Source organism: Chelonoidis abingdonii, chromosome 11, assembly GCF_003597395.2.
Source record: "Chelonoidis abingdonii isolate Lonesome George chromosome 11, CheloAbing_2.0, whole genome shotgun sequence".
Lineage (NCBI taxonomy): Eukaryota > Metazoa > Chordata > Testudines > Testudinidae > Chelonoidis > Chelonoidis abingdonii.
Genome location: NC_133779.1, coordinates 37,517,232 through 37,540,805, shown reverse-complemented (window position 1 = coordinate 37,540,805; position 23,574 = coordinate 37,517,232). Strand labels below are relative to the sequence as shown.

General features: G+C 50.1%; 3 protein-coding genes across 4 annotated transcripts in view; 2 read left to right on the top strand and 1 right to left on the bottom strand.

Moving 5' to 3' along the window:
• The window catches only part of LOC116825793 (hippocampus abundant transcript 1 protein-like), a 19,879-nt gene extending 17,654 nt beyond the window's left edge, over positions 1 to 2,225 (bottom strand). Inside the window, exon 1 of the mRNA XM_032782104.2 lies at positions 1,885 to 2,225. Within this exon, the coding sequence (XP_032637995.1) occupies positions 1,885 to 1,971 (87 nt within the window). The 5' untranslated portion in view covers positions 1,972 to 2,225. The remainder of the gene's footprint in view (positions 1 to 1,884) is intronic.
• Positions 1 to 23,574, top strand: part of RNF126 (ring finger protein 126) — a 395,779-nt gene that overhangs the window by 255,101 nt on the left and 117,104 nt on the right. The window lies entirely within an intron of this gene.
• Positions 12,445 to 21,742, top strand: CIMAP1D (CIMAP1 family member D). Of its 2 annotated transcripts, XM_032781984.2 has the most exons (5): positions 12,445 to 12,945; positions 13,735 to 14,710; positions 17,447 to 17,557; positions 19,703 to 19,816; positions 20,446 to 21,742. In XM_032781984.2, exons 2-5 carry the CDS (start codon positions 14,353 to 14,355, stop codon positions 20,925 to 20,927), a joined length of 1,065 nt encoding a protein of 354 aa, XP_032637875.1. In that variant the 5' UTR covers positions 12,445 to 12,945; positions 13,735 to 14,352; the 3' UTR covers positions 20,928 to 21,742. The 2 variants fall into 2 exon arrangements, with proteins under 2 accessions (XP_032637875.1, XP_032637789.1); XM_032781898.2 differs by having other exon boundaries at positions 12,445 to 14,710.

Here is a 23,574-nt window from a genome sequence, read left to right as displayed (position 1 = left end):
TAGACCGCACCCTGGCTGGGATTATTTAGGGAAAGTGGTCCTGCCTTTAGCAGGGGGTTGGACTAGATGACCTCATGAGGTCCCTTCCAACCTTTTGATTCTATGATTCTATGATCTGGGCCAAAGCCATAAGTTCTCTAGCTGTAAGTAGCAGGCTGTTATAGTCAGTGGAGCTAGTCAATAGGAGACATGATCATATGTAGTAAATCTGTGATTACATTAGGCCAGACAATGGCATAAATATAACCTTTTAAACCAATTTAATGTGGTTCATTAACATGGGTTGCAGTTATGCTATGTGTGGATGAAACAATGTCAGGAAGAAAAATATTTGGAAAATGATTTCACCCACCATGCCTGCTAACGGTTAGTCACAGTATTTGAACTGTGTCTGGAATCTGAACAATTCCACAACAACTTGTTAGCATTTGGAGTACAGTTATACAAACAGAAAACCTTCATTGCAGTTTTACAGCTTTTCACATCTCCCACCTATTTATACGATTCATCTTTCAATGCCTAAACCAGCTTCCCAAACTCGCAATAAAGGACTAAAGGTTACACTGTAGAGGGACATTGGTCACTAAGCACCAGGTGAAATTTACTTTGAAGACTGACCTCACACACATATTTTACTGTTCTGAATGACCCACTCTGGTTGTGCTTGTAGCCAGCCCTGGAAATAGTACAATAATTAACACTTCACTGGCTTTTAATCTTGCTTAGTGCCACCCCACCCACCCGTCTGTCATCCTGTCCCTCATGTTGTTTACTGCAAGTGTTCAGTTCCCACTGTTTGTAGTTTGCCTAGAGAACACTCCACTAATCAAACAGATGTTCAGACATTTTATGTTTTGTTTTGTTAATGGGAGGGATTTAACAAAACCAATCTATTAGTATCCTAATGAGTCCCATGGCTGCAAGTGTTTTTCAGAGTTAAGTGTCACAAGATAAACTAGTTTAGAGTAATCTCTTCTTTACAAGAAAGAACACAGGTAAAGTTCAGGTTTCAGTTGTTTCCAACCTAAATAAGTATTTTCCATTTTGACTACTCCAAACCAGTTTAGAAAATCTGATGAAATAGGAAGATAGTCAATCTGCTTCAAAATATATTGAGAGATCACTGTACCCAAGTAGATTGTCCCCGAATGCAGTGCTATATTAGTCTCAGAAACAGGCATTTACTTTACAGATATGACTGACTGGGTCCCATGAGAACTAGCATGGTGGGAGGAGGCCATAACTTAATATCTTGGCTTCCATGAGGACCAATATGATGGGAAAGAGCTCACCACTCAGTATCTTATACTCTGGTGTATTTAGTACACTAATAGTCTAAAATACAAAGCACAGTGCTAAAATTTAACTACAGCAGAGCATAATACTCTGCATTATAGGCATATACTGGTAGCATCTGGTGATGCTGCAGTGCTGGTCTCTCCCTATTTCAAAACCACTCCTCAATGGAAGGCCCAAAATGTCAGACCACCTGCAAATCCAAACCTAAGTGTCAGCCAAGACAAGTGCAAGCCCCAGATACACACACAATCCACTCGATAGGTCTGTTCAGCTGGTTTCATTCCACTACACTGCTGAGACCCAGGCTTCACATCTCCACAGGATGGCTCCCAATTAGCTCACAGCTGTGTTTGCCCAGGCTGAAGATGGCCCCCAGGGTGGTGCAAACGGCAGCAGCGCTCTACCTGCCATCTGGGATTCCCCCCCCCCGGGCTGGTGCTGCCCGCCGCTCACCCTGCTCCTAGGGAGCCATGAGCGACACTCAGGGCGGGGGAGACACCGCACCAGCCAGCGCAGCGACCGCCCAGCACGTGTGTGATGGGCCGGGAAAAGCGGCTGGAGCAAAGCACCCCCCGCCGGACTCACGCTGGCTCCGTCGCGGATGATGATTTTCTTGGCCAGCAGGACGCTGCGGTTGAGCCGCTTCTTCTTCTTCTTCTTCTCGCCGGTCATGGTGAGGCCGGGGCCCTGCTGCTGCTGCTGCCCGGGTTCCGCCGCGGCCCCATCCTCCCCCCGACGGCCGGGCCAGACTGAGCCCGGGGGGGAAGGAGGAAGGACTCAGGGCCACCGGGACCGCCTCACGCCGGCGGCAGCGGCCCGCTGCGTCCTCCCCGCTCCTCAGGGCAACCGCACCCTCCCCGCGCGCCGCCCGCCTGCCTGCCAGCGCCTCCTCAGCCGCTTCCGCCCGCTGCGCGCGCAGCCACAACAGGCTCTTCCCGCCCCTTCCCTCACCCCATCGCGGCCGCGACCACGCCCCCAGCTGCCTTCCGGATCCGTGTGCCACGCCCATCAGGCCACACGCCCCGCCCTCTCTAGCCTCAAGCCTCGCCCACGTTCACGCACCACCACAAATGAAATATGCTATTGGCTGTCCTGACCGTCAATTATGTCTGACTCCCTATCGCGGAGCTCCGCGCCATCTTTCGTTCTGCCCTGTTCGGGGAAAAGAGCCCGCGGAGGGCGCACCAGCCCAGCCTCGTTTTCTCTACCTCGCCTTGGGATTGGCTCATCCATACCTGTGCATCAAGGAGTCTGGCCCTCCGATTGGATTAGATGGTAGATAGGCGGGGGAAAGGTGGAACGATTGGATAACGGTTATAAACGGTCGCTCATATTGAACAGCTTTATCGGGCTGTTCCACTAATTTGGGGGGGGGGGGAGGAGATGGGAAGGATTGTACCATTGACCTATACCACTGTCAATAATGGGAAGACCGTAGCACCAAGGGGGGGTGTTACAGGCTATACCACTGATCAATTGTGCTACTGACCTAAATGAGGGAAGTGTGCTGTGCCAGTGACCTGGATGGTGGGGGGCCATGATGGTGCCACTGAACCGATGAGGGAGGGAGAGGTAAATGGAGGTGTGCATGCTAGGACCTGATTGGGGCCTGCACAAGTGGACTGGACTGAGTGAGAGGTGCATGCTGGAAGCCCTAATCCCCATGTGCCATGCAGGGAGAGTCTGATGGAGCAGTGCATGCTGGAAGCCCTAATCCCCATGTGCCATGCAGGGAGAGTCTGATGGAGCAGTGCATGCTGGAAGCGCTAATCCCCATGTGCCATGCAGGGAGAGTCTGATGGAGCAGTGCATGCTGGGAGCCCTAATCCCCATGTGCCATACATGGAGAGTCTGATGGAGCAGTGCATGCTGGGAGCTGTACATGGAACTCATGATGAAGCAGTGCATGCTGGAAGCCCTAATCCCCATGTGCCATGCAGGGAGAGTCTGATGGAGCAGTGCATGCTGGGAGCCCTAATCCCCATGTGCCATACATGGAGAGTCTGATGGAGCAGTGCATGCTGGGAGCTGTACATGGAACTCATGATGAAGCAGTGCATGCTGGAAGCCCTAATCCCCATGTGCCATGCAGGGAGAGTCTGATGGAGCAGTGCATGCTGGGAGCCCTAATCCCCATGTGCCATACATGGAGAGTCTGATGGAGCAGTGCATGCTGGGAGCTGTACATGGAACTCATGATGAAGCAGTGCATGCTGGAAGCCCTAATCCCCATGTGCCATGCAGGGAGAGTCTGATGGAGCAGTGCATGCTGGGAGCCCTAATCCCCATGTGCCATACATGGAGAGTCTGATGGAGCAGTGCATGCTGGGAGCTGTACATGGAACTCATGATGAAGCAGTGCATGCTGGAAGCCCTAATCCCCATGTGCCATGCAGGGAGAGTCTGATGGAGCAGTGCATGCTGGGAGCCCTAATCCCCATGTGCCATACATGGAGAGTCTGATGGAGCAGTGCATGCTGGGAGCTGTACATGGAACTCATGATGAAGCAGTGCATGCTGGGAGCCCTAATCCCCATGTGCCATGCATGGAAAGTCTGATGGAGCAGTGCATGCTGGGAGCTGTACTTGGAGCTCACGATGGAGCAGTGCTTGCTGGGAGCCCTAATCCCCATGTGCCATATATGGAGAGTCTGATGGAACAGTGCATGCTGGGAGCCCTAATTCCCATGTGCCATACATAAGGAACAAGATGGAGCAGTGCATGCTGGGGAGGCCATCATTCTCATAGGCAGCACCTCCAGCCCACTTGAGTCTAGCTGAAGCATTGCATGCCAGGAGGAGTCCTCTCCACTGTAGTCTGCTCCACTGAATACAGTTTAGTTGTAGCATCTGGGTTCTGGTGAGTACTACTGTGAATCCCTCATCTGAGCAGGAGTTACGGAGCTGTTGAGCTGTGGCTTTTCTCCTCCTGAGCTCCCTCAGAGTAGCTGAGATGGCTTCTTCCAGACAGCTGCCTCCTCTTTCTACCACCAAAGCTCCACCAGATCCCTCCTGTCTTTGGCTAGTTCAGTTCTCGTCTCTTCCCTTTGCACTACAGTGTCACTGCATGAAGCCCCCGTCCATGTGATTTTGTTCTATCAAGAAATGGCTTGGATTCATCTGCAAGGTGATGTGTGCGGGCTGTACAGAATCCCTTGTCTGGTTTGAGGCCAGTTATGTACGTGGCAAACTCTCCCAGTTGTTGCCCACCAAGCCCTGTCTCTCTCGACCTGCTTCCCCAAATCTTTCCTCAGTTCTGACTGGTTCTCCAGGCCCTCTTCTACTTGAACCTGTTGCCCTCAGCCTGGAAGTATAGTGGCCTGTTTGAGCTGACAGCAGAGTGTTTCACTTGTGATTTTCAGCACTAAAAGGCATTAACTGGAGCTAAAGGAATAACTGTAATAGCAGGCAGCTGTAATGGGCTTCTAACTTCTACACCAGCTGGTGGAGTGGGACAAAGACCCCCACTGTTCTAGAGTGGGTTACATAAGCTCCTTAGGACAGGGAAATGTGCAGCACTCTGCCTTTTGTAAAGCACAAGCCCTGTGCTATAAATGATCACAAGTAATAATCAACAGCACGTCCTCCCTGCCCTTCAGCCCAAACAAACAAATCATTAACAAGCCTCCTGATACTAAGAGAATGGGCAATGGGACAAAAGGGAGATATGCATGTCACAAAAGAAGGGAATGTAGTGCAGAAAAGCTGGAGCGGGTGGAGGATTAAGGTCCTCAAGGAGGGAGAGCAGTTAAATCTGCATGCCAAGCCCTGGTTTACTTAGCATGAAGCACCGCAAGGGAACCTTCTCAAGCTCCATGTAACTTCAGCAGGACTCGTGTGAGAAAGCGGTCATCAGAGTCAGAGATTCCCAGGCCAGTAGGAACCATTGTGATCATCTAGTCTGACCTCCTGTATAACACAGGCATTGAACTTTCCCAAAATAACTCCTAGAGCATATACTAAAAAACAGACACACACAACATCTATACTTGTTAAGAATCCACCATAACTTTGATAAATTCCAATGGTTAATTTCCCTCCTGGTTAAAAATTTACACTTTGTCTCCACTGAGAATTTGTCTAGCCTCAACTTATAGCCATTGGATCTTTGTCTGCTAGACCAAGGAGCCATTAGGAAATAGTTGTTCTCTGTGTAGGTGACTTGTGACCGTGATCAGTTGAAGGTGTCACAATTTGACCCTTTACAACAATCATTATACTCACATTGCTAATGCCCCCATCACCACGGTACAGAGCAGAATTTAAAATAGGGTGGCTAACATTCCAAGCAAAAGAAAATAAATAATCATTAATAATTTAATAATATTAACAATGTTTGAATTGTTACTTGGAAAGAAACTGTCCTCAGATTCTTTAATCCTTTCGCCTTTTAGGCCGATAAGCATCAGAGAGACCACCACGTTCATAGGAGCGTAAGGTGACGCAGGCACTGGGTGCAGACGTCGATTGTTAACACATTATCCTTGCTGTTTGAATGTGGACACTGGGTCACCACTTACCTGAAAAGCCAGGGCTTTCAACTCTGTATAGTCCAGAGCGTAGCTGTACTTTCTGGGAAAATCACCTAGCTTCTGACTGAAACCGAGGGGTGATTTGCTCCAATCTGGCTGTGATGGAAGCTGCTGTGCCAAGGTGAGATAGATACAGTATCAGAAACCAATCTTAAGGGCCAGATGCTCAGCTGATGTAAATCTGATTTGGCCTTAGATCGCTCTCTCAGGTTTAGGCTTGGAGGGATTAGATTCTTATCAGTCAGTGTCAGTAAATGTCCATTTCACCATACACATGCAAACGACAAAAAATATTTCCATTGATGATAATGAAAATGTGCAGAGTAGCGGGAGTAAGAAAACTACTGCCTGAGAACTTATTAGAGTTTGATTTAAGGAAATTTGCTTTGTACATTTTGACTTGTGATGTTAAGAATTTGGGTTTTAATGGTTCTAAGGCATTAACTTTGAATCTCAGCATCTGCTGTCATTGAATTCTGACCCCTCATCCCATAGTTTCATGCAACTATGAACATTGAAATTGATAAAAAATAAAATGTTTAAAAATAAACATTGATATTGTCCATCAATAATATAAGAAATAACAATGGAATCCTGCCAAGGCTACTCACACTGTAAACCATGAAGGCTGAAAAGGAAACCCAGCAAGCAGGGCAGCTTTTCAGCTTTAGCGCTTTGTTCTCTGTTGCACTGAAATAAGCAATAAAGTGCCAGGTTGGAAAGCTTCTCTCTTCCTGTGAAAGGTCTCACCCATTGAGAAAGGTTCACAGAGGTTAAAGGTCAATTTAGACTCAAAATGCAGGGTTTTGGAAACTGAGCCTCAGGATCTAGGACCCTAGATAGAGATGCAGAGAAATTCTGCTGACTCACCTTGGCAGGCAGAAGAGGTGGGTCCTATTAGCTCTAACCCAGGAGTTTAAAGGGGCTGGCATGCCTCTGAGGTAGTGAAGGCTAGTGGCTAGGGCATTAAAGTGGACTGCAAGGACCTGGGTTCAGTTCCTTGCTTGGCTACTGAATTGCTTAGGGTCAGCTCTTCAGGGTATGCATGGTCTCATACTATGTGTATGTAGAGTGCTTAGCATAATGGGCATTTGATCTCAGTTGGGTGCCATGGGTGCTACCCGTACAAATAATTAATAATCAGAGACAAAGGGAACTAGTGTCAGGGATAGAAAGTTCCAGGAGGAAACAGCCAACTTTAGGCTGAGCTTTGTGCATCCTGGGATTCCTTGATAACTGCCTTGCAATGATTCTTTTCTCAAATGTGCTCAGTATTGCAAGGAACAAGATGGTGTTTCTCACTGTCAGCCCTGCAAACTCAACCTGGGATCTGTGACTCCAGCTGGGGTCTTTCCTCCTCTTGCATCATCACCTGGTTCTGCAGGCCACGTCAGACCGTCAGTGACCATATGCAACCCCGCAGTCATCAGTACCTTTGCTCAGATAGAACTGCCGAGAACTAAGTAAACCCTTCTGATGAAGATGCACAACCCCTTTCACTCGAGTTGGTTCTGCAGGGCAGGGAGGAGCAAAAATCAGTATTTGGTTCACTTCAATGAGGGTTTATGGCGTGACGAGCTCTTCAAGTGTTGCCAAAGTGTAAATGCCACAGGCCCTTCAAGTCTCTGTTAGAGGTGGGTAAGTGCCCCACCCAGAGACAGAGCTGTACAGTAGGTAGGGTTTGATCCCCTGTGTCCATTTCTCATTCTTGGTCTAGTGTGATGCTACTTCTGCATTCAGTAAAAAGGCATTTTTGTCACTGCTCAGCAGAGAGGACTGGGAATAGACACGCAGCGGGCAGGTCTGTTGCAGAAGAATGCACCAGGGTCACTTTTCACGGTAGCACTGCACTTTGAGCAGGAAAAATTGCCTTTTGGAGTCCAGCTGCAAGTCTCCCAAATATCAGCACTTGGCATCTGCATGCAAATTGGTGGGAACTAGAGACCTAACTGGGATCAGGGCCTCATTGTGAGAGACGCAACACAGACACATAGGACTAGTCTACACTGGCACCACTAAAGTGCTGTCGCGGCAGCGCTTTAACATGGCTCGAGTGGTCGTGGCACAGCACTGGGAGAGAGCGCTCCCAGTGCTCTAAAAAACCCACCTTCACGAGGGGCATAGCTCCCGACGCTGGGAGTGCAGCTCCCAGGGCTGGGGCACTGTCCACACTCGTGCTTTACAGCGCTGACGCTGTGCTCAGAGGGGTGTTTTTTCACACCCTTGTGCGAGAAAGTTACTGTCTGTAAACTTCCAGCGTAGACAAGCCCGTAGTGAGAGACAGGCCCTGCCCAGAAGAGATTACCATGAAAATAGACAAGACAGACAAAGGGTAGGAAGAGAAACTATCTGATGACTTAAAAACAGAAGCTGCTTGGCATCCCGAGGAGAAAATGTTGTGTTTAAGGAACTCTTATTTATTCGTTAGCTCCTTCTCACGCTCACACCCAGCAGTTTGCTGTTTTTCAGGAGATGTGAAAGCTGGTGACAGAACATCATCACCTTCACAAAGCAGCCCTGCCTTCTACCTCTAGGGGGAGTCCTTTGGTCTGGATTTGTAGAGAAAACAGAAGTGCTCAGACAGCACCCGCACCCGAGGCCGCATTTTCAGCCGGGCTTAGCTTCCATCTCAGTGCCATAAGGAGTGGGCCACATGTTCAAAAGCCGGCTGGAGGCTGAGCCGTCTTGAAAACCCAGCTCTTATTTCGGTGCCTCATCAGGAGCTGAACTCTTCGCAGTTCTGGCTGTGGGCGCTGAGCACTTTAAAATCTGGCCTGGAGCATTTGTTCTGTTGGTAGTGAGGTAGCACGGCCTACTGGGTAGGGCAGTATCCTGGGAATGAGGAAACCTAGGTTCTTTCCTCAGCTCTGCAAACAAGTCACTCCAGCTCTTTGCAACTGTTTTCCCTTAGTCTGTTAAAACTGCAGACTCTTCCAAGCAGGAACTCTCTCTCGTTCTGTGTCTATGCAGCACTTGGCACAACGGGGCTCCAAGCTCAGTGAGGGTCTTTTGGTGCTGCAGTCATAGACATCATCATTTTGACCATCTGGCCCTTGGCCGTTTTAACTGCATGCACTCAGCTTGGTTTCTTGTGCAGAAACAAGGTCTGTTCAGCTCTTTCATTACGTGGGGCCGTCTTCCTCCTTGACTTCAGAGGGGTTACATCAGAGTAAGAGGGGGCAGAAGGTGTCCCTCTGTGTCTGAGTTCTGGACCCATTTCTCCATATAATGTAGCCCCCGACTCCAATACAGGGAACATTAATAGTCCTGTCCATTTATCATGCGGAAGGTTGCCACCCATTAGCACAAGCTACCAGGGGAGCTGTTCCGTGCCAGCAGTTCAGACCCACAGAAGCAGTTTTAGATAGGGGAAATAAAGAATACCTTGTATGTAGAAACCACAGGGGACATGTGTGATGAAGTGGGAATGTTCTTGATATGCTATTTGAATGCTGAGTGGGGAGTATTAACCTGGGAAGGTTGCGGGGGAGTTAGGGATGGCCTGCACTGGGGAAGGGAGCACACCTGAGCATGTAACATGAGAACCCAGAAGGGAGGTTGGAGACCACGGGTAACACCTCTGCCTGGGAACCTGGACAAAGGACACAAAGGCTGGGGGAGGAGCTGGGGGGAGGCTGAGTGAGAGGTGGAAGGGAGTGTCAGTTTGGAGCTGGTAGGGAAAGAGAGGGGCGACCCGACCAACAGGGCTGTGGCCTCCCTGGGGCCCCCAGATGGACCTAACAAAAGGAGGTCCTGTTGTTTGTATTGGCAAGACCTGTTTTGGACTGTGTTCCTGTCGTCTAAATAAACCTTCTGTTTTACTGGCAGGCTAAGAGTCACAGTGAATCGCAGAAAGCCGGGGGTGCAGGGCTCTGACTCCCCCACACTCCGTGGCAACATGTAAGGAGGCAGGATGAAATTACTAATGCTGGAATTTGGCCTGGACATCAGCATTAAGCCTCCAAATCCTTACCTAAAAAGGTGCCATCAGATGAAAGGAAGACAGGTGCCCCATAGTGTTGTAACAATTAAGTCTAACTTTTGCCTGCTTAGGAAAAGTAGGTCAAGTTATTTTCAGTAATGAACGTTATAAACGGTGCAAGGAAACCAGACAGAGACTAAATTAATCCAAACAGAACTGCCTACTCCTATGATTCAAGGACTGCATTGAGGCTGGACTTAAGAAAATGTGGAAATGAAGTCCAATAGGAAGTTAAATATGTCCTTATAGAAATAGTTTAATTGTTGTGCAAGGATCAGCTGAGGATTGGGCCCAGCCTTTACTTCAATAGGCGGGGAAAGGGCAGATTTCCTGCAGGATAGCAATGCTCTTCTGAGCTGCAGATGCCTTTCTGCACAGAAACTCCAAGGGAGTGGGGTTGTTTTGTTGGCTGTTGTTCGGGAAGGCTATATTTGTGAGGATGGGTCACAGGGTCAAAGCAGCATCTGAGCTACATTCCCACCGGCTGTTTGCCTGGAGTGACTAAATGTGCTGCATTAAAATTAGCAGCTGACAATTAAGCCTGCCGCTGGGAACCTGCTCCAAGTGGTGAGTCATGCATAGTGATGGATGTACCGTACCTGCTGCTTTGCGTCTTGTCTCCCCACCAGAGTCCAAGCCCTGGCAACGTGGGGTGCTAATGGTGCAGGCAGGCAAGTGCTCCAGTTGCAGCTCCTTTGCTCCCCCCGCCCCATGGGAGGGAAAACCCATTCATTGGGGAAACCCATGGTGCTCACCCCCTTGTTGCTATAGTTATTCAGTATTTTTGTGGTCAGGGCAAACTGAGAGCTGCTTTTAAACTCCTCTTCTTCCACCACAGATCTCAAAGCTTTCCACTGTGAGCACAGACCCACTGCAAGACAGAAGCATTTGCAACTATTCCACAGCTGTGTAGGGCTTCACCATTGTCACTGCGCTGCCTTCAGAAGCCAGTGAGAACATCTCAGCAATAGCACCTATCCATCTACAGTACTTACTTATAGTGCCACTGGCACAGCCCAGGGCAGCTGCTCCTGTATTCCTCATTGGTCCAGCAAGGACTCTCCCTCTCTGGCTTTGGGCTGTCATGGCCGTGGAGACACGTATCTTCTCTCCCTTCTGACCAGGATATCTCCAGCCTGAACAGTTCCCTGCCTTCACTGTGTTCTTCTCAGCAAAAGACAGGCTACTGAAGCAGACTTTTCTTGTGTTCTCTTCAGAGACTAAACAACCCAGCAATTGCCAACAGTAACTAAGTCATCACACAGTTCTTAATAAGCAGCCATATTTTATTCTCAAGGGAATACAGAAAAGACTTATTAAAAACAATAGAAGAACCTATTTGCGTAATGTTACCCAAAATTGGGCCAACTAGCAAGCTTAGGGAGAACAAGCTTAGGGAGAACAATGACCCACCAGAGTTTGGCAGAAAGCAGCACGTTTATTGTACTGATAGCTAAGCTCAAAAGAACGGGATGGAGGTGGGGGTGTCACACACACACTTGCATACTCACACTCCTTGGACAGGCACGGCACTGGAGATGTCAGGATCCTTCAGGATAAGTGTCCCACAATGCAGCGATGGATGGTGTGATGAAGGTAAGTCTTCCCGAGGCACGATGGATTACAATGTGGCGAGCCACTGGCCAGGTGGTCCGGGCGAAGGGTCTTCACGGGAGGTACAATCTTGGGAGTGCACTGCCGAGCACATGGCCCCTTCCCCTTTTAAGGACCTGCTCCTCATGGCCTGTGACTGGAGTAATAGACTTTAAGGTCAGAAGGGACCATTATGCTTGTCTGGTCTGACCTCCTGCACAACGCAGGCCACAGAATCTCACCCACTCACTCCTGCAACAAACCCCTAACCTATGTCTGAGCTGCTGAAGTCCTCAAATCAAGGTTTAAAGACATCAAGGTGCAGAGAATCCTCCAGCAAGTGACTCGTGCCCCATGCTGCAGAGGAAGGTGAAAAACCCCCAGGGCTTCTGCCAATTTGCTCTGGAGGAAAATTCCTTCCCAACTCCAGATATGGCGATCAGCTAAACCCTGAGCATGTGGGAAAGACTCCCCAGCCAGACACCCAGGAAAGAATTCTCTGTAATAACTCCGATCTCACCCCATCTAACAGCCCATCACAGGCCACTGGGCATATTTACCGCAAATAGTCAAACTAGAGATGACTTGGCTATGTCTGGTTGGTCACACTCCACCTTGGACGGTGTCCATGCAGTGTCCATGCACTGGGTGTATGAGCACTGCCTAATTAGAGTCCCAAACACCATAGGCGCCAACTTTTCCCAGTGCCGGTGGGTGCTTGTGGCCCCCCCGGCCCTGCCCTGACTCCACCCCTGCCCTGCGCCCATTCCAACCCCTTCCCCAAAGTCCCTGCCCCAACTCCGCCCCCTCCCTGCCCCTATTGGACCCCTCCCCAAATCCCTGCCCCGGACCCGCATCTTCCCCCGTGTGCGCCGCATTCCCCCTCCTCTCCCTCCCTCCCACCGTTTTCCACTGCGAAACAGCTGTTTTGCGACACAAGTGCTGGGAGCCAGGGGGAAGAGCAGGCATGCGGCGTGCTCAGGGAAGAGGCAGAGGCGGAGGTGAGCTGAGGTGGGAGGGTGGGGTGGGGAACTGCCATTGGCTGCAGAGTACCCACCAATTTTTCCCTGCGGGTGCTCCAGCCCCAGGGCACCCACGGAGTCAGCGCCTATGCCAGACACCTTCTCTACCTGGGAGCTCTTCTGATCTTCCAGCTGTTCAAGCAGCCCATTCATCCCACAAGCATTCCAGGAGGGAGGGGGAGGGGGAAAGCCACTTCACAGGTATTCCAAAGAGGGAGAGGAGGTGTAACAGACCTTTCGAACATACAGGTTATACAGAGCATACAGATCACTGCTGCTCCTACAACACATGCTACTAAGCTGGTCTGAGATCCCACCCCTCCAACAGGGGCACTGGCAGGAGCAGTGCTTGCAAACCCCACCCAGGGATTTCACCTCATTGCAAGTTCATCCCACCCTCAGCTGAGAACCAGCACAGCCTGGAAAAGTTTCCTCCAGCCTTCATACCCTTTGGAGGTCTTTGAACTGCCCACGAAGAGGCAACAATGAATCTCTGCTTCAAAAGGCTGGATTTGAGGTGGGTCATTTGCATTTCCTTCACCCCCTCCTCCAAGTATTTCCTAGGAAATACACTTTGCTCATATTGCCCCCCCGCCCAAGTCCTCTGAAGTCCCTAATATCTTCCAGAGATTTCATTAATCATGTCCTCTCGCCTAAAGAGGTTCCATACTATCCCACGCTAGCCCACGAACATTTGCATTTTCACGACAACGGACTCCCAGAATCCTTAACCTTCATTCCATAAGGTTCAACGTGATTCCATAAGGTTCAGCCAGGATACTACTATATCTGTCCCAACTACTTATTACCTGTAGGATCTGAGCACCTCACAATCCGCGTGACACTCAACTTGGAGATGTTTCCGAGTTTCTAAAATAATGAACCACCCTGGCATGTCGAACAGCTGGCTCAGGCTAGCAGGGCTCAAGCTGGACCCTAAGTTCTGGGACCCTCCTGCTTGCAGGGTCTCAGAGCTCAGGCCCCAGCCCAAACCTGAACGTCTACATGGTAATTTTATAGGCTCGCAGTCCAAGCTCCATGAACCTGAGTCAGCTGATCCAGGTCAGCTGCGGCCTTGCTGCAGGTCTTTCATCACAGTGTAGACGTACCCTTTGTCCTGCTCTGCAATCTGCCAGCCCCCCTCTCCCTCTCCAGGCCTAGATGCCAATTCTCTTTGCTGTCATTTACGCCACTGCGTCATTGGCGCAAACCAAATCAGCATTTGACAGCCATTTTACCCTGGTGTAAATGACCACGCACAGGAGAGGGCAGTGGGGAATTTAGCCCCAGGTCTTTTCCTTTACAGGGTGCTTCATTGCCCTAGTTTCAGCTGCCAACGTCACCAAAAAATCACAAGTGCCCAGGAGGGCAGAATGGAACTATTATTACACCCACATTAACTCTCCCGTATCCTTTGCTGGTTCTGCCCTGTGCTCCTCTGAGCCATCATGACACAGGTCATGAGCTGAGGCTCTCCATTTGCCATGTCCAGCGGAATCCCTGGCTGCTGATCCTCCGCAATCCTGTGCTGGCTAGTGATCCAGCACCCTCCCCGCACCTTACAAAGGAAAAGGGCCAACCTCCGCCCCAAGCACCAGTCTCTCGGGCACCTGACAAGTCCCAGAAGCATCGTGCGGATGGGCAGCAACCTAACCCCCCCAAGCACAGTGTGGATTTCTTGGCGCACCAGGCAACGCTTCCCCATGCTGGCTGCGCTCATCAAAATCTAATTCGTCCTTCTAAGCCCCTTGGAGAGCAGCTGGGGAACAGAAGGCGTCATGCTCCAGCGAGTAGGGCAAAGCAGCTGTCTCACCATCAGCCTGCAGGGTTGCTTAGTGGGCATCAATCTTGCATCACTTTGCTGGGGCCACGGTTGAGTATGTGTGGGGGATAAGTTTACAATGTCACCTCCAGTCCCTCCTCCATGGGTGTCTGCTTTCAGCGAGCGCGACCAGTGGCTGTCACCAGTGCTGATGGACTAACACTTCACCGCAGCAGGGATCCAGCAAACGTCTCATGCTGGGCTCTTCTGGGAACACCCCGCTGCCAGGGCCTTTTCTCTCCTGCATCCCTACAGGGTGGTTTTATCAGAGCAGACAGAAATCCCCACCTGTTAGCATTCGTGCTCAGGATCAGCAGTAGTTTTGGAGCAGGGGGAGAGCAAGAGCCGCGAAGAGAGCCCGGCCCAGTAAAGGATTGGTTCCATTTGTGCATCCACTCCATGTCCGGGATGGCAGAGGTGGGGCGGAGAAAGACACCTGCCATTGCTGCTCATGAGATCGGTACGCTTGCTGTGAAGCCCTGTTTCCCTTTGCCGCAGGATGAGAGTGTAAGCAATTGGGAGCAGGTCTGTCTTTTTATGATGTGTCTGTACAGTGTCTCGATCTTTACGTGCTACTGTTAATAAATTAATAAATAACTTCAGAGGGACTGTCATTTCCTGTACATTTGTACGGCCCTTAGCAAAATAGGAAGCTGATCTAACTGACAAGAGGTGCTACTGGGCCTCAGTTTCCCCATCTGTAAAACAGGGATAATGACTTTGACTTCCTTTGCCAAGCATTTTGAGATCTGCTGATGAAAAGGGCTGTATAAACGTGAGGGATTATTATTGTTATGACTGCAATATACATAATTAAAATAATGGACAATAGCAATGAATCTCCTGACTTTGGGTGGGCAGCCCAGCAAAGGAACTTTATGAAACCTACCGAAAATTGCTCCTTTAGAGAATCAGATTTGAGAGAGTGTTTTTTTGTTTCTCTTTTAAAGATCCTGAAAGGTCTGGATGTGGTTTATTTCTAAGATGGGCCCAAAATAAAACCCTGCCCATCCCAACCCCACCACAGCGCAGCTGGCCTGGGACAAATTCCTGAGCTGCTTGGTGCCTCAGTTTCCCCATCTGTGAAAAGAGGGATTGTAAAATTTACCTACCTCACAGCAGGGACAGAGGGGATGTGGTGAAGCTGAAATGTCTGTTCAGAGCTGCTGTCAAGATGTCGAGTGTCCCATAAGTGCCAAGTCGTTAGAAATCACTACTGGAAACAGAAGCTGGTGGGAGGCAGCTGGTCTTGGTTCTGTAACATTTCTGTTCATTACAGTGCTCTGGATTCAGGCAGCACTTTCCTTAGCTGTCACTTCACTCCTCTTGAAGTCAGAGCTGCAGGCGTTTCCATGACTGGCTTATGAAAGATGCTTTAGTTCTACTGTTGCTTCTGTAAGCACGTGTGTATCCGCTGCTGGAGTTCAAACTGCTACCGTCTCACATTGGTACCCCAACACTGCATCCTTGGAAGCAGAGAAACTCAGTTTCTTAGGGCATGGCCATACTGCAATCACAGGGCACGGTTGCCTCTCCTGTCGATGAACCTGAGCTAGCTCTAATGTAGCTGGCAGCAGTGAGCTTCGGCACATGTATCATTGGGCATGCCTGCTCTGTAGCACCTCCTTCTGGCAAAGCATGGTGCTGCGGGCCCTGCCCTCAGTTTACCCTCTTCAGGGGCTCTGTAAATCATCTCCCCCAGTCCAGAGTCATTAAACCATTCCCCTTCTGGGTCTAATTTGCAATTCACAACAACACACAGTCTTGTAGGACATTCCCCCCTCCACCCAGAAGAGAACCCTCCCCTTCCCTGGGCCATTCCCCAGCTGGAGTCTTTCCACCCCCATTCCCCCCCTCATCTCCACTCCACCCTCCCTCTTTTCCCAGGAAAAAGCCTTTCAGCTCCACCCTAGTTCGTTCGTTCGTTCATTCGTTCTTTCTCTCTTTCTTTCTTTCTATGACAAAGCAGAGTTGGCTGAAGACTCTATATCTAAATCTAACTACTTAGTGATTTATATTCTTTCATTCTGCCCTGGGTCTTCCAGCAGGCAATGGTACAATACCTGTCTAATACTACCCCATTTCCTTGATATTTTCACCCCTGTTTCCTCTTCCTGTTTCCCCCTTTATAAGGCGCCATCCATCAGACCAATTTGGCCAGCAGGTAATGAGTCACACGTGCCCACCACCTCTTAGAGGGCAAGTCCCCCTGGGTTAGCTTGCTAGCCCTGCAAGTTTTTACCCAGGGTTCCAGGTGAGCTTGTAGGAGTCCATGCTAATACTGCCCCACTGTTCCAGTACCCGAGCTAGCATGATCAAAGCGAGCTCGGGTACGTCTGTGTGAGCTGCAATCACACTTTGTGACTGGAGACTAGATGTGCCCTTCGTGGTGGTACATCCCCTGCTCAAATGCTGCACCAAATTGGAACTTCAGCTGTGTGCTCTGTATGTAAAAGAAAGACTCCCAAACCCTGATGCTGAAACAGCTTCAAATGTAAGGGTTTTGCTCTAACAGCATATGCAGATTAATAGATTAGTATGAGTTATTTGTATTACTGTAGCACGTAGGCGTGCCCGTCATGGACCAGGACCCAATGGTGCTAAGCGCTGTCCAGATACAGAAAAAGGCAGTCCCTGTCTCAGAGAATCGCATCGTCAATCTCTCTTCTGATGTGACAGCACCAGAGAGTCTGTGCGGACAGCAATTGGCAGCTTCCTGTGTGAAAACTCCACTGGGCTGAAGCAATATAATCATCTTTCTCTGGTGTCTTTGAATCTGAGCATCGCAGAGTGCTTCGCAAATACGAAATAATTTCATTGTTAAGTCCCCCTTGGAGGATAGAGAACTCTCACTGTGTCTGTGTTAGAGGTGGGGAAACTGAGGCACAGAATAGTTGAGCAATTTGCCCAAGGTCATCCTTGGAGTCAATGACCGAGTCTGGGGTAGTACGCAGGAATTCCTAGCATTTTTCTTCTAATCACCAGCTCGGACTCTTTCCAAGAGTTGGGCACAGAGCCGAGGCATCCTAGTGCTCAGTCCTGGGTTCAGATCACTCGCTAACACTCCTTTCCAGAGCGAGGGACAGAACACCGCAGTCCTAGCTGCTTCTGCTCTAACCACTAGGATACATTGCTGATGGCAGTCTGGTTTTCTGACATATTATTAACTCATGTGCATTTTGTTGGTTTGTGCCAGGCCCCGGGCCGGGACAGTACCATCTGCCTCCTACTGTCGGATTTGTCAACCACGACTACTCCAAGTTAACCAGCCCAGATTATTCCTTTCACAGGAGACTCAAAAATGGCAGTAAGTCTTTGTGAACCACTTTCTCTAAAACAACCTGGGTCTGACCAACGTCAGTCTCAGATTCTTCCCGGTGCCCCCCTCACACACAATTCCCTCAGCTCCGTATCCAGTGTCACTTCACCCACCTCCCAACCCTTCCTCCGAGTAGCTGCTCAGGCACTGAGTCCCAGATCAGTATGTGTGTGTATGCCTCCCCTCCATGTGTGTATATGGCCCATATGTGTTTGGGTCCCATCTCTGTGTGTGTAACTCAGTGTGTGTGTGTGCGTGTGTACCCTCCAAATGTGGGTTTGTGTCCTGTCTCTATTTGTGTGTGTTTATATCACCCATGTGTGGATTTGTGTCCCATCTGTGTGTGTTTATCACCCATCTGTGTATGTGTGTTTTCTGTGTGTGTGTATCACCCATGTGTGAGTGTGTTCTGTGAGTGTGTCACTTCTGTGTGTATCACCCATGTGTGTTCTGTGTATCACTCGTGTGTGTGTGTGTGTGTATCACCTGTGTGTGGTTCTGTGTGTGTATGCCCATGTGTGTATCACTCGTGTGTATGTTCTGTGTGTGTATCACTCACGTGTGTGTGTATATCACCCATGTGTGTGTTCTGTGTGTGTGTGCACATGCATGTGTATCACCTATGTGTGGGTTTGTGTTCTGTGTGTATGTGTGTGTTTTCTCTGTGTGTGAAGTGTATCACCCATGGGTGGGTGTTCTCTCTGTGTGTGTTGTATATATCACCCATGGGTGGGTGTGTTCTCTGTGTGTATGTTGCCCATATATGGGTTTGTGTTCTGCGTGTGTGTCTAGAAGAACTTCTTGCACATGGATCTTTTGTGCTTTGCCATTGTGTACAGTTTTGCTGTTACCACGAGCGTGCTGGAACAGGGCAACTTTGAAGCTGCATTATCTCAGCTGACCAGGCTGAGAGCGCAGACACAGTGGGACACCTGACCGCTTTTCATTTCCAAAACAAGAATTCACAGGGTGAATCAGGGAGCCAGAGCTGAGAGGCCAAAAGCACATTATTCTCAAGCTCAACAGGATTTGTAATTAAAACCAATACACCTTTCCTCCCTGCACCATACTCCTCCTGGCCAAACTGCATCCCCTCCCCGTTCGGTCACAGCGTGCTGCTTCCACTTCAGAGGGGTCATTGAAATGCAGACTCACCACCATCAGGGCTTCTGTCACTCATCTCTGAATGCAGCTGTCACGCTGTCCTGACCTTAGCCTCAAAGCAGTGAGCCCCACTGGCCTCTTCCAGTGGCCTGTCGCTACTAAAAATGACAGAAGCGTGCCTGATTAGTGGAGGTTTTGACTGCACATACCCAGGAGAGTATATCAGAGGGGTAGCCGTGTTAGTCTGGATCTGTAAAAGCAGCAAAGAGTCCTGTGGCACCTTATAGACTAACAGATGTTTTGGAGCATGAGCTTTCGTGGGTGAATACTTGCTTCGCTGGATGCATGCATCTGACGAAGTGGGTATTCACCCACGAAAGCTCATGCTCCAAAACGTCTGTTAGTCTATAAGGTGCCACAGGACTTGTACCCAGAAGAGTTGTGACCGCTAGTTGTAACAGGCACTCTTCAGCTGTCAATCTCAACGAACAGGGGAGTAACTTTATTCCCATTGTACATCTGACGAAACTGATTTTCCTAAGATCAGGAGCAGCAGAACCAGGGCTAGAGACCTGCCCTCCCCTGCAGCCCTGTCAAGCTCTTGATGTTGCTTACAAATGATCAAGGGCCTTGCTCTGAGCTCATAGCTGTGGCTTTTATGCAGCTGCAATTCCATTGACTTGAGTAGAGATCTTGATTTACACCCATGTACATAAGTGGGAATCAAAGCCCTTTATTTACTCCAGCGTCATTCCCAGGAGAGGTCGGAGTCTGATCTCAGGTCAGTGTAAATCCAGAATGACTCCATGGAAATCAGTGGGATTATAACAGTGTAACAGATCCGAATATGGCCCGGTGTGGATGCGCAATCCAATTAAGATGTGACCGACAGTTCCGTGACCAAATTCATCCCTGGTACGATCCCACTGAAGTTACATCAGGCATGAATTTGGCCCACTCCATAGAAGAAAGCACTGTCCTATCTTCCCAGCCGCCCCATTGCTCTATGCTTTTCCCTTTTGTTGTCAGTGTACTTCAAAGATTCAAGCCCAGGTCCCTGCTATTACGTGGATCCGCAACTCACTCGCTTTGGCAGGAGCGGAGGCCCATCCTATTCCATGCTGGCAAGATCAAAGACCTTGGGTGAGTGGAAGAGCATCAAAAGCCTCCATCGGGCTAGGGGTGGGTGGGGGGCACACGGGTGGCTGGTCTGGTCGCGTCAGCAACTCTTTGGGTTGCTTTTAAATTGAATGTAGTGCTGGTCTGGCAGCCCCTGGGCCGCTCTTTATCCTCAGGGCAAGCCACTCCTCTGTCATTGTTCCTTGCTTCAGCCTGGCGGGAGCCCCTAAGGGTGAGAATGGCCCATTCAGCCCTGGGCTGAGGCTGCTTTCAGGGGCGAATCAGTGCCAACTCTGGGGTCGGCTTTGGTGCAGCAGACACCATGGGTGAGGTTTCTGGTGCAGCAGAGGATGGCCTGTGACAGCCAGTTCATTCAGTTGCCTGCCCTGGTAGGAGTGGGCATTCCTGCTCCACCAGGGCTGGATCGGACGTGACTCTGCAGAGCTGCAAGCCCCCTCCTGGTGCAACAGGAACTGGCCCCCAGTGGAGGCAGGAGACCAGACGACTAGCGTGCTCTGGCCTGGGAAATCCTAGACTCCACACTGGCAGCAAGCCACATCCTGCGTTAGCGGGGTGACGTGACGCGGGGCTGGGCACGAGCTCCTGTTCCTGACTGCGTCCAGCTTCACCGTTTAATGCTGTGTCTCCTTCAGCGCAGCCACGGACCCCTGGGCCAGGCAGGTACAGTCCAGAGAAGGCCCAACCTGTCACCCAGCACAGGCTGCCGTCTTTTAGCATGGGATCTCATACCAAGTACCGGCGGCTGGATCCCATCCCTGCCCCGAACAGCTACACTCTCCCCTCACTGCTGGGCTCCCGGGTCCCCAGCAAACCGTCCAGCCCTAGTGTCACCATCTCAGGACGGAACAAACACGGTGGCTTTTCTGAGGACTTGTCCCAAACCCCCGGCCCTGGCCATTATAACAGGACAGATCCCAACACTTACTTGCACCGGGCACCTGCCTTCTCCATTCAAGGGCGATGCAGTGTGCCCGGGGCTGCCTTCCGGACACCGGGGCCTGGAACTCACAGCCCTGAAAAGGTGACCGTCCACAAGACAAGAGCTCCAGCCTACTCCCTGGGTGTCCGGCACTCCGAATTTGTCACTCCTCTCATCGTGGATGTTTCCCAGTGACAGAGCAGTGGGGCGGCAATTCCCTAGCATCAAGTCACTGGCCTTGATTTACCTTCCCTGCCTTGATCTACTGGATCGCCAGTGACTCAGACTGGAAGCTCTTTGCTTTGCTCCCAGCCCATTCATGCCACGCAGTCCTGGGAGAGCTTCCAAGCAGCAGATGCGCCAGCACTTGAGACATTTAAAACAGGGCCAGTCCAAACCTCTGCAGCGGGAGGAGTCTTCCTAGGGTTGCCAACCTTCCAGGACTGGCCTGGAATCTCCAGGGATTAAAGATTAATCTTGAATTAATGATTATGTCCTCATGTAATGAAATCTCCAGGAATACATCCAACCAAACTTGGCAGCCCTAAGTTTTCCACCTCTGGCCTCTGTGACGCTTTGATTCCTTAACAGCCTCCACAAATTGGGTTCTGATCTTCCCACTTGGAGACCCAAAGTTTCTCTAATAAACAGCAGCAAAGAGTCCTGTGGCACCTTATAGACTAACAGATGTTTTGGAGCATGAGCTTTCATGGGTGAATACCCACTTCGTCGGATGCATCCACAGGACTTTTTGCTGCTTTTACAGATCCAGACTAATGCGGCTACCCCTCTGATATCTAATAAACAGGTCAACAAAGAAGAATGTCAAAGACTGTGTTTGTATGCAGCGTGGACCTGACGCAGAGCTCTGGGTGGCTTACAAGCTTGTCTCTCTCACTAACAGAAGTTGGTCCAATAAACGATAGTACCTCCCACACCTTGTCTCTCTAAAGATATCTTCAGGGGAGAGGGAGAGGAGGAAAGGAAGGAGGTGCTGCTTTCTAGCCCCCTCCCTGGCATTTCTCCGGCTTCGATTGTCACAGTTACTTTCCCACCGTTTATTACTGCTGCTTCTTTTGACTCTTCTCCCACCTAAGGCAGTGAAACTAGGCTCGTTAATTTCACTTGCCGTATCTAGTCAGTTCCCTTTCAGGTTCTAAGGCAACACCAGGCCTTTCCGTTCGGGTTTACAGCCCTGCAGAGGGGACCTTTGCAATCCACCCCTTTGGCCCCGATGAATGGAATCATTTCTGTTGCAATAGGTTTTTAACCCCACCTTTCCCCTGTGTATTTTTGACAACATTTGGGCCTGAACTATTCACTCACATCATTTATAACGTACAAAAAAGTTTCCAAAGGTGACAAAGGTTCTTCAGGTTCAGAATAAATTTACTAACCGACCAAAGACAAGATGTTGAAATTCTGCCTCCCCTGCTGCATCGCAGCTCTCCACCCCCACACCCTTGGTTTCTTGACCTTTCTGCACTAAACCACACCACCCTGCTAGTCCTCACACAGAGTTGTCAAGTGTCAACACCACCAGAGTAGGCGCCTCCTTCCCTGTTCCTTCCTGCTCAGCCACTGACACCCCATGAAGAACCGCAGCACAGACCCTTCGCTGGTGTCAAGGGATATAGCCTGAGTTATATGAATGTAAATCAATAGAGGATCCACCTCGCTGGATGGGAAGGGGAGGAGGGGAAGACAACAGGACTAGCCTTCTTGATAACGTCCTGGAGAACTTGGTCACTGGCCCCACACACCAGTTCTGTCCGGTGCTAGGACTTGGGGATGTATGAATTTGGGAGGCAGGTGTGATGGAGGTTTTAACTTACCAACAGATCCCATGTGGCAAACGGTTTCAGTTCCTTCTGCGCAGGAGGGAATGGATGGGCTCCCGCCGCATGTATGAAAGATCTTCCACCTACCTTCAGAGACAGGCTGGGTATCTGCTGTGCGAAGCAGCACCCAACTGGGAAAAGAGCTGCCTTTATCCTCAAGGTCTGAGTGATCAAGCTGCCTTGCACTGGGTTATTCCCTGGCGCCACTGATGCTCCTTGCCATTTTAACCCCCATGCAACATAGCAGAGACATCTCCTTATGCCCTGATGGTTGCTGCAGGGGATACACCCTCTATCCTCCCACCCATGTCTGCCTTTGTGCTGCGAGACCATGGATGAATGTCTCCTGGACACGAGTACCCAGAGCCTCTTCATTTCCCACTGCTCACAAAGGGGGAGACCGAAGACGGGAAAGCTTCAGTTATTGTGAGCTGCTGGGGACAGAACTCGAACCCTTCTTCTCCCTAGAGTGGCCCAGCGCACCTATGGCACCCCACGCCATTAATTAATAATAGGAGGTGGCAGGCCAGATCCCCAGCTGGGATCAATCGATATCGTTCCTAGGGCACTGCCAAGGCTGGTGGACCTGCTGGTGCCAACGGGAGCTAGTCCTACGTGGAGGGTCTTCTGTATGGCTACGTCCTAGAAACCTGCTCCGGGAGGGATAATCTTCCTGTAAAATAGCTGTAAAAGTGTTCGGTGCCCAAGTGCCGCACACTAAGTGGGCATTTATTTGTATGTGCGAGGCTTAGCACGTCAGGACCATGAGGTGTTACTGGCAGATTAATAGCAATAATCAGGCCACATTCGAGAGATGTCAGTTTCTGCGTGAAGAGTGAAACCCAAAGCCTGGGTCTGATTCTCCCCTGCTTTGGACCACATGTCACCTGTGGAAAACCAGGTGTGCACTAGCTCCAGGTCTACCAACCTCAGTGAACCTGGCCCAGGTTTCAGATCTATGAATGTAAGAACCAGGTAGGTTTGCCTGAAAATACCATATC

What these genes read in the sequence shown, in the direction of transcription:
- CIMAP1D (XM_032781984.2), top strand. Translation starts at nt 14,353, where the DNA reads ATGGGTGTCTGCTTTCAGCGAGCGCGACCAGTGGCTGTCACCAGTGCT. An exon ending in CAGGAGACTCAAAAATGGCA is followed by an intron (nt 17,558 to 19,702) that starts GTAAGTCTTTGT and finishes TTTTGTTGTCAG; the next exon opens with TGTACTTCAAAGATTCAAGC. An exon ending in GGCAAGATCAAAGACCTTGG is followed by an intron (nt 19,817 to 20,445) that starts GTGAGTGGAAGA and finishes TGTCTCCTTCAG; the next exon opens with CGCAGCCACGGACCCCTGGG.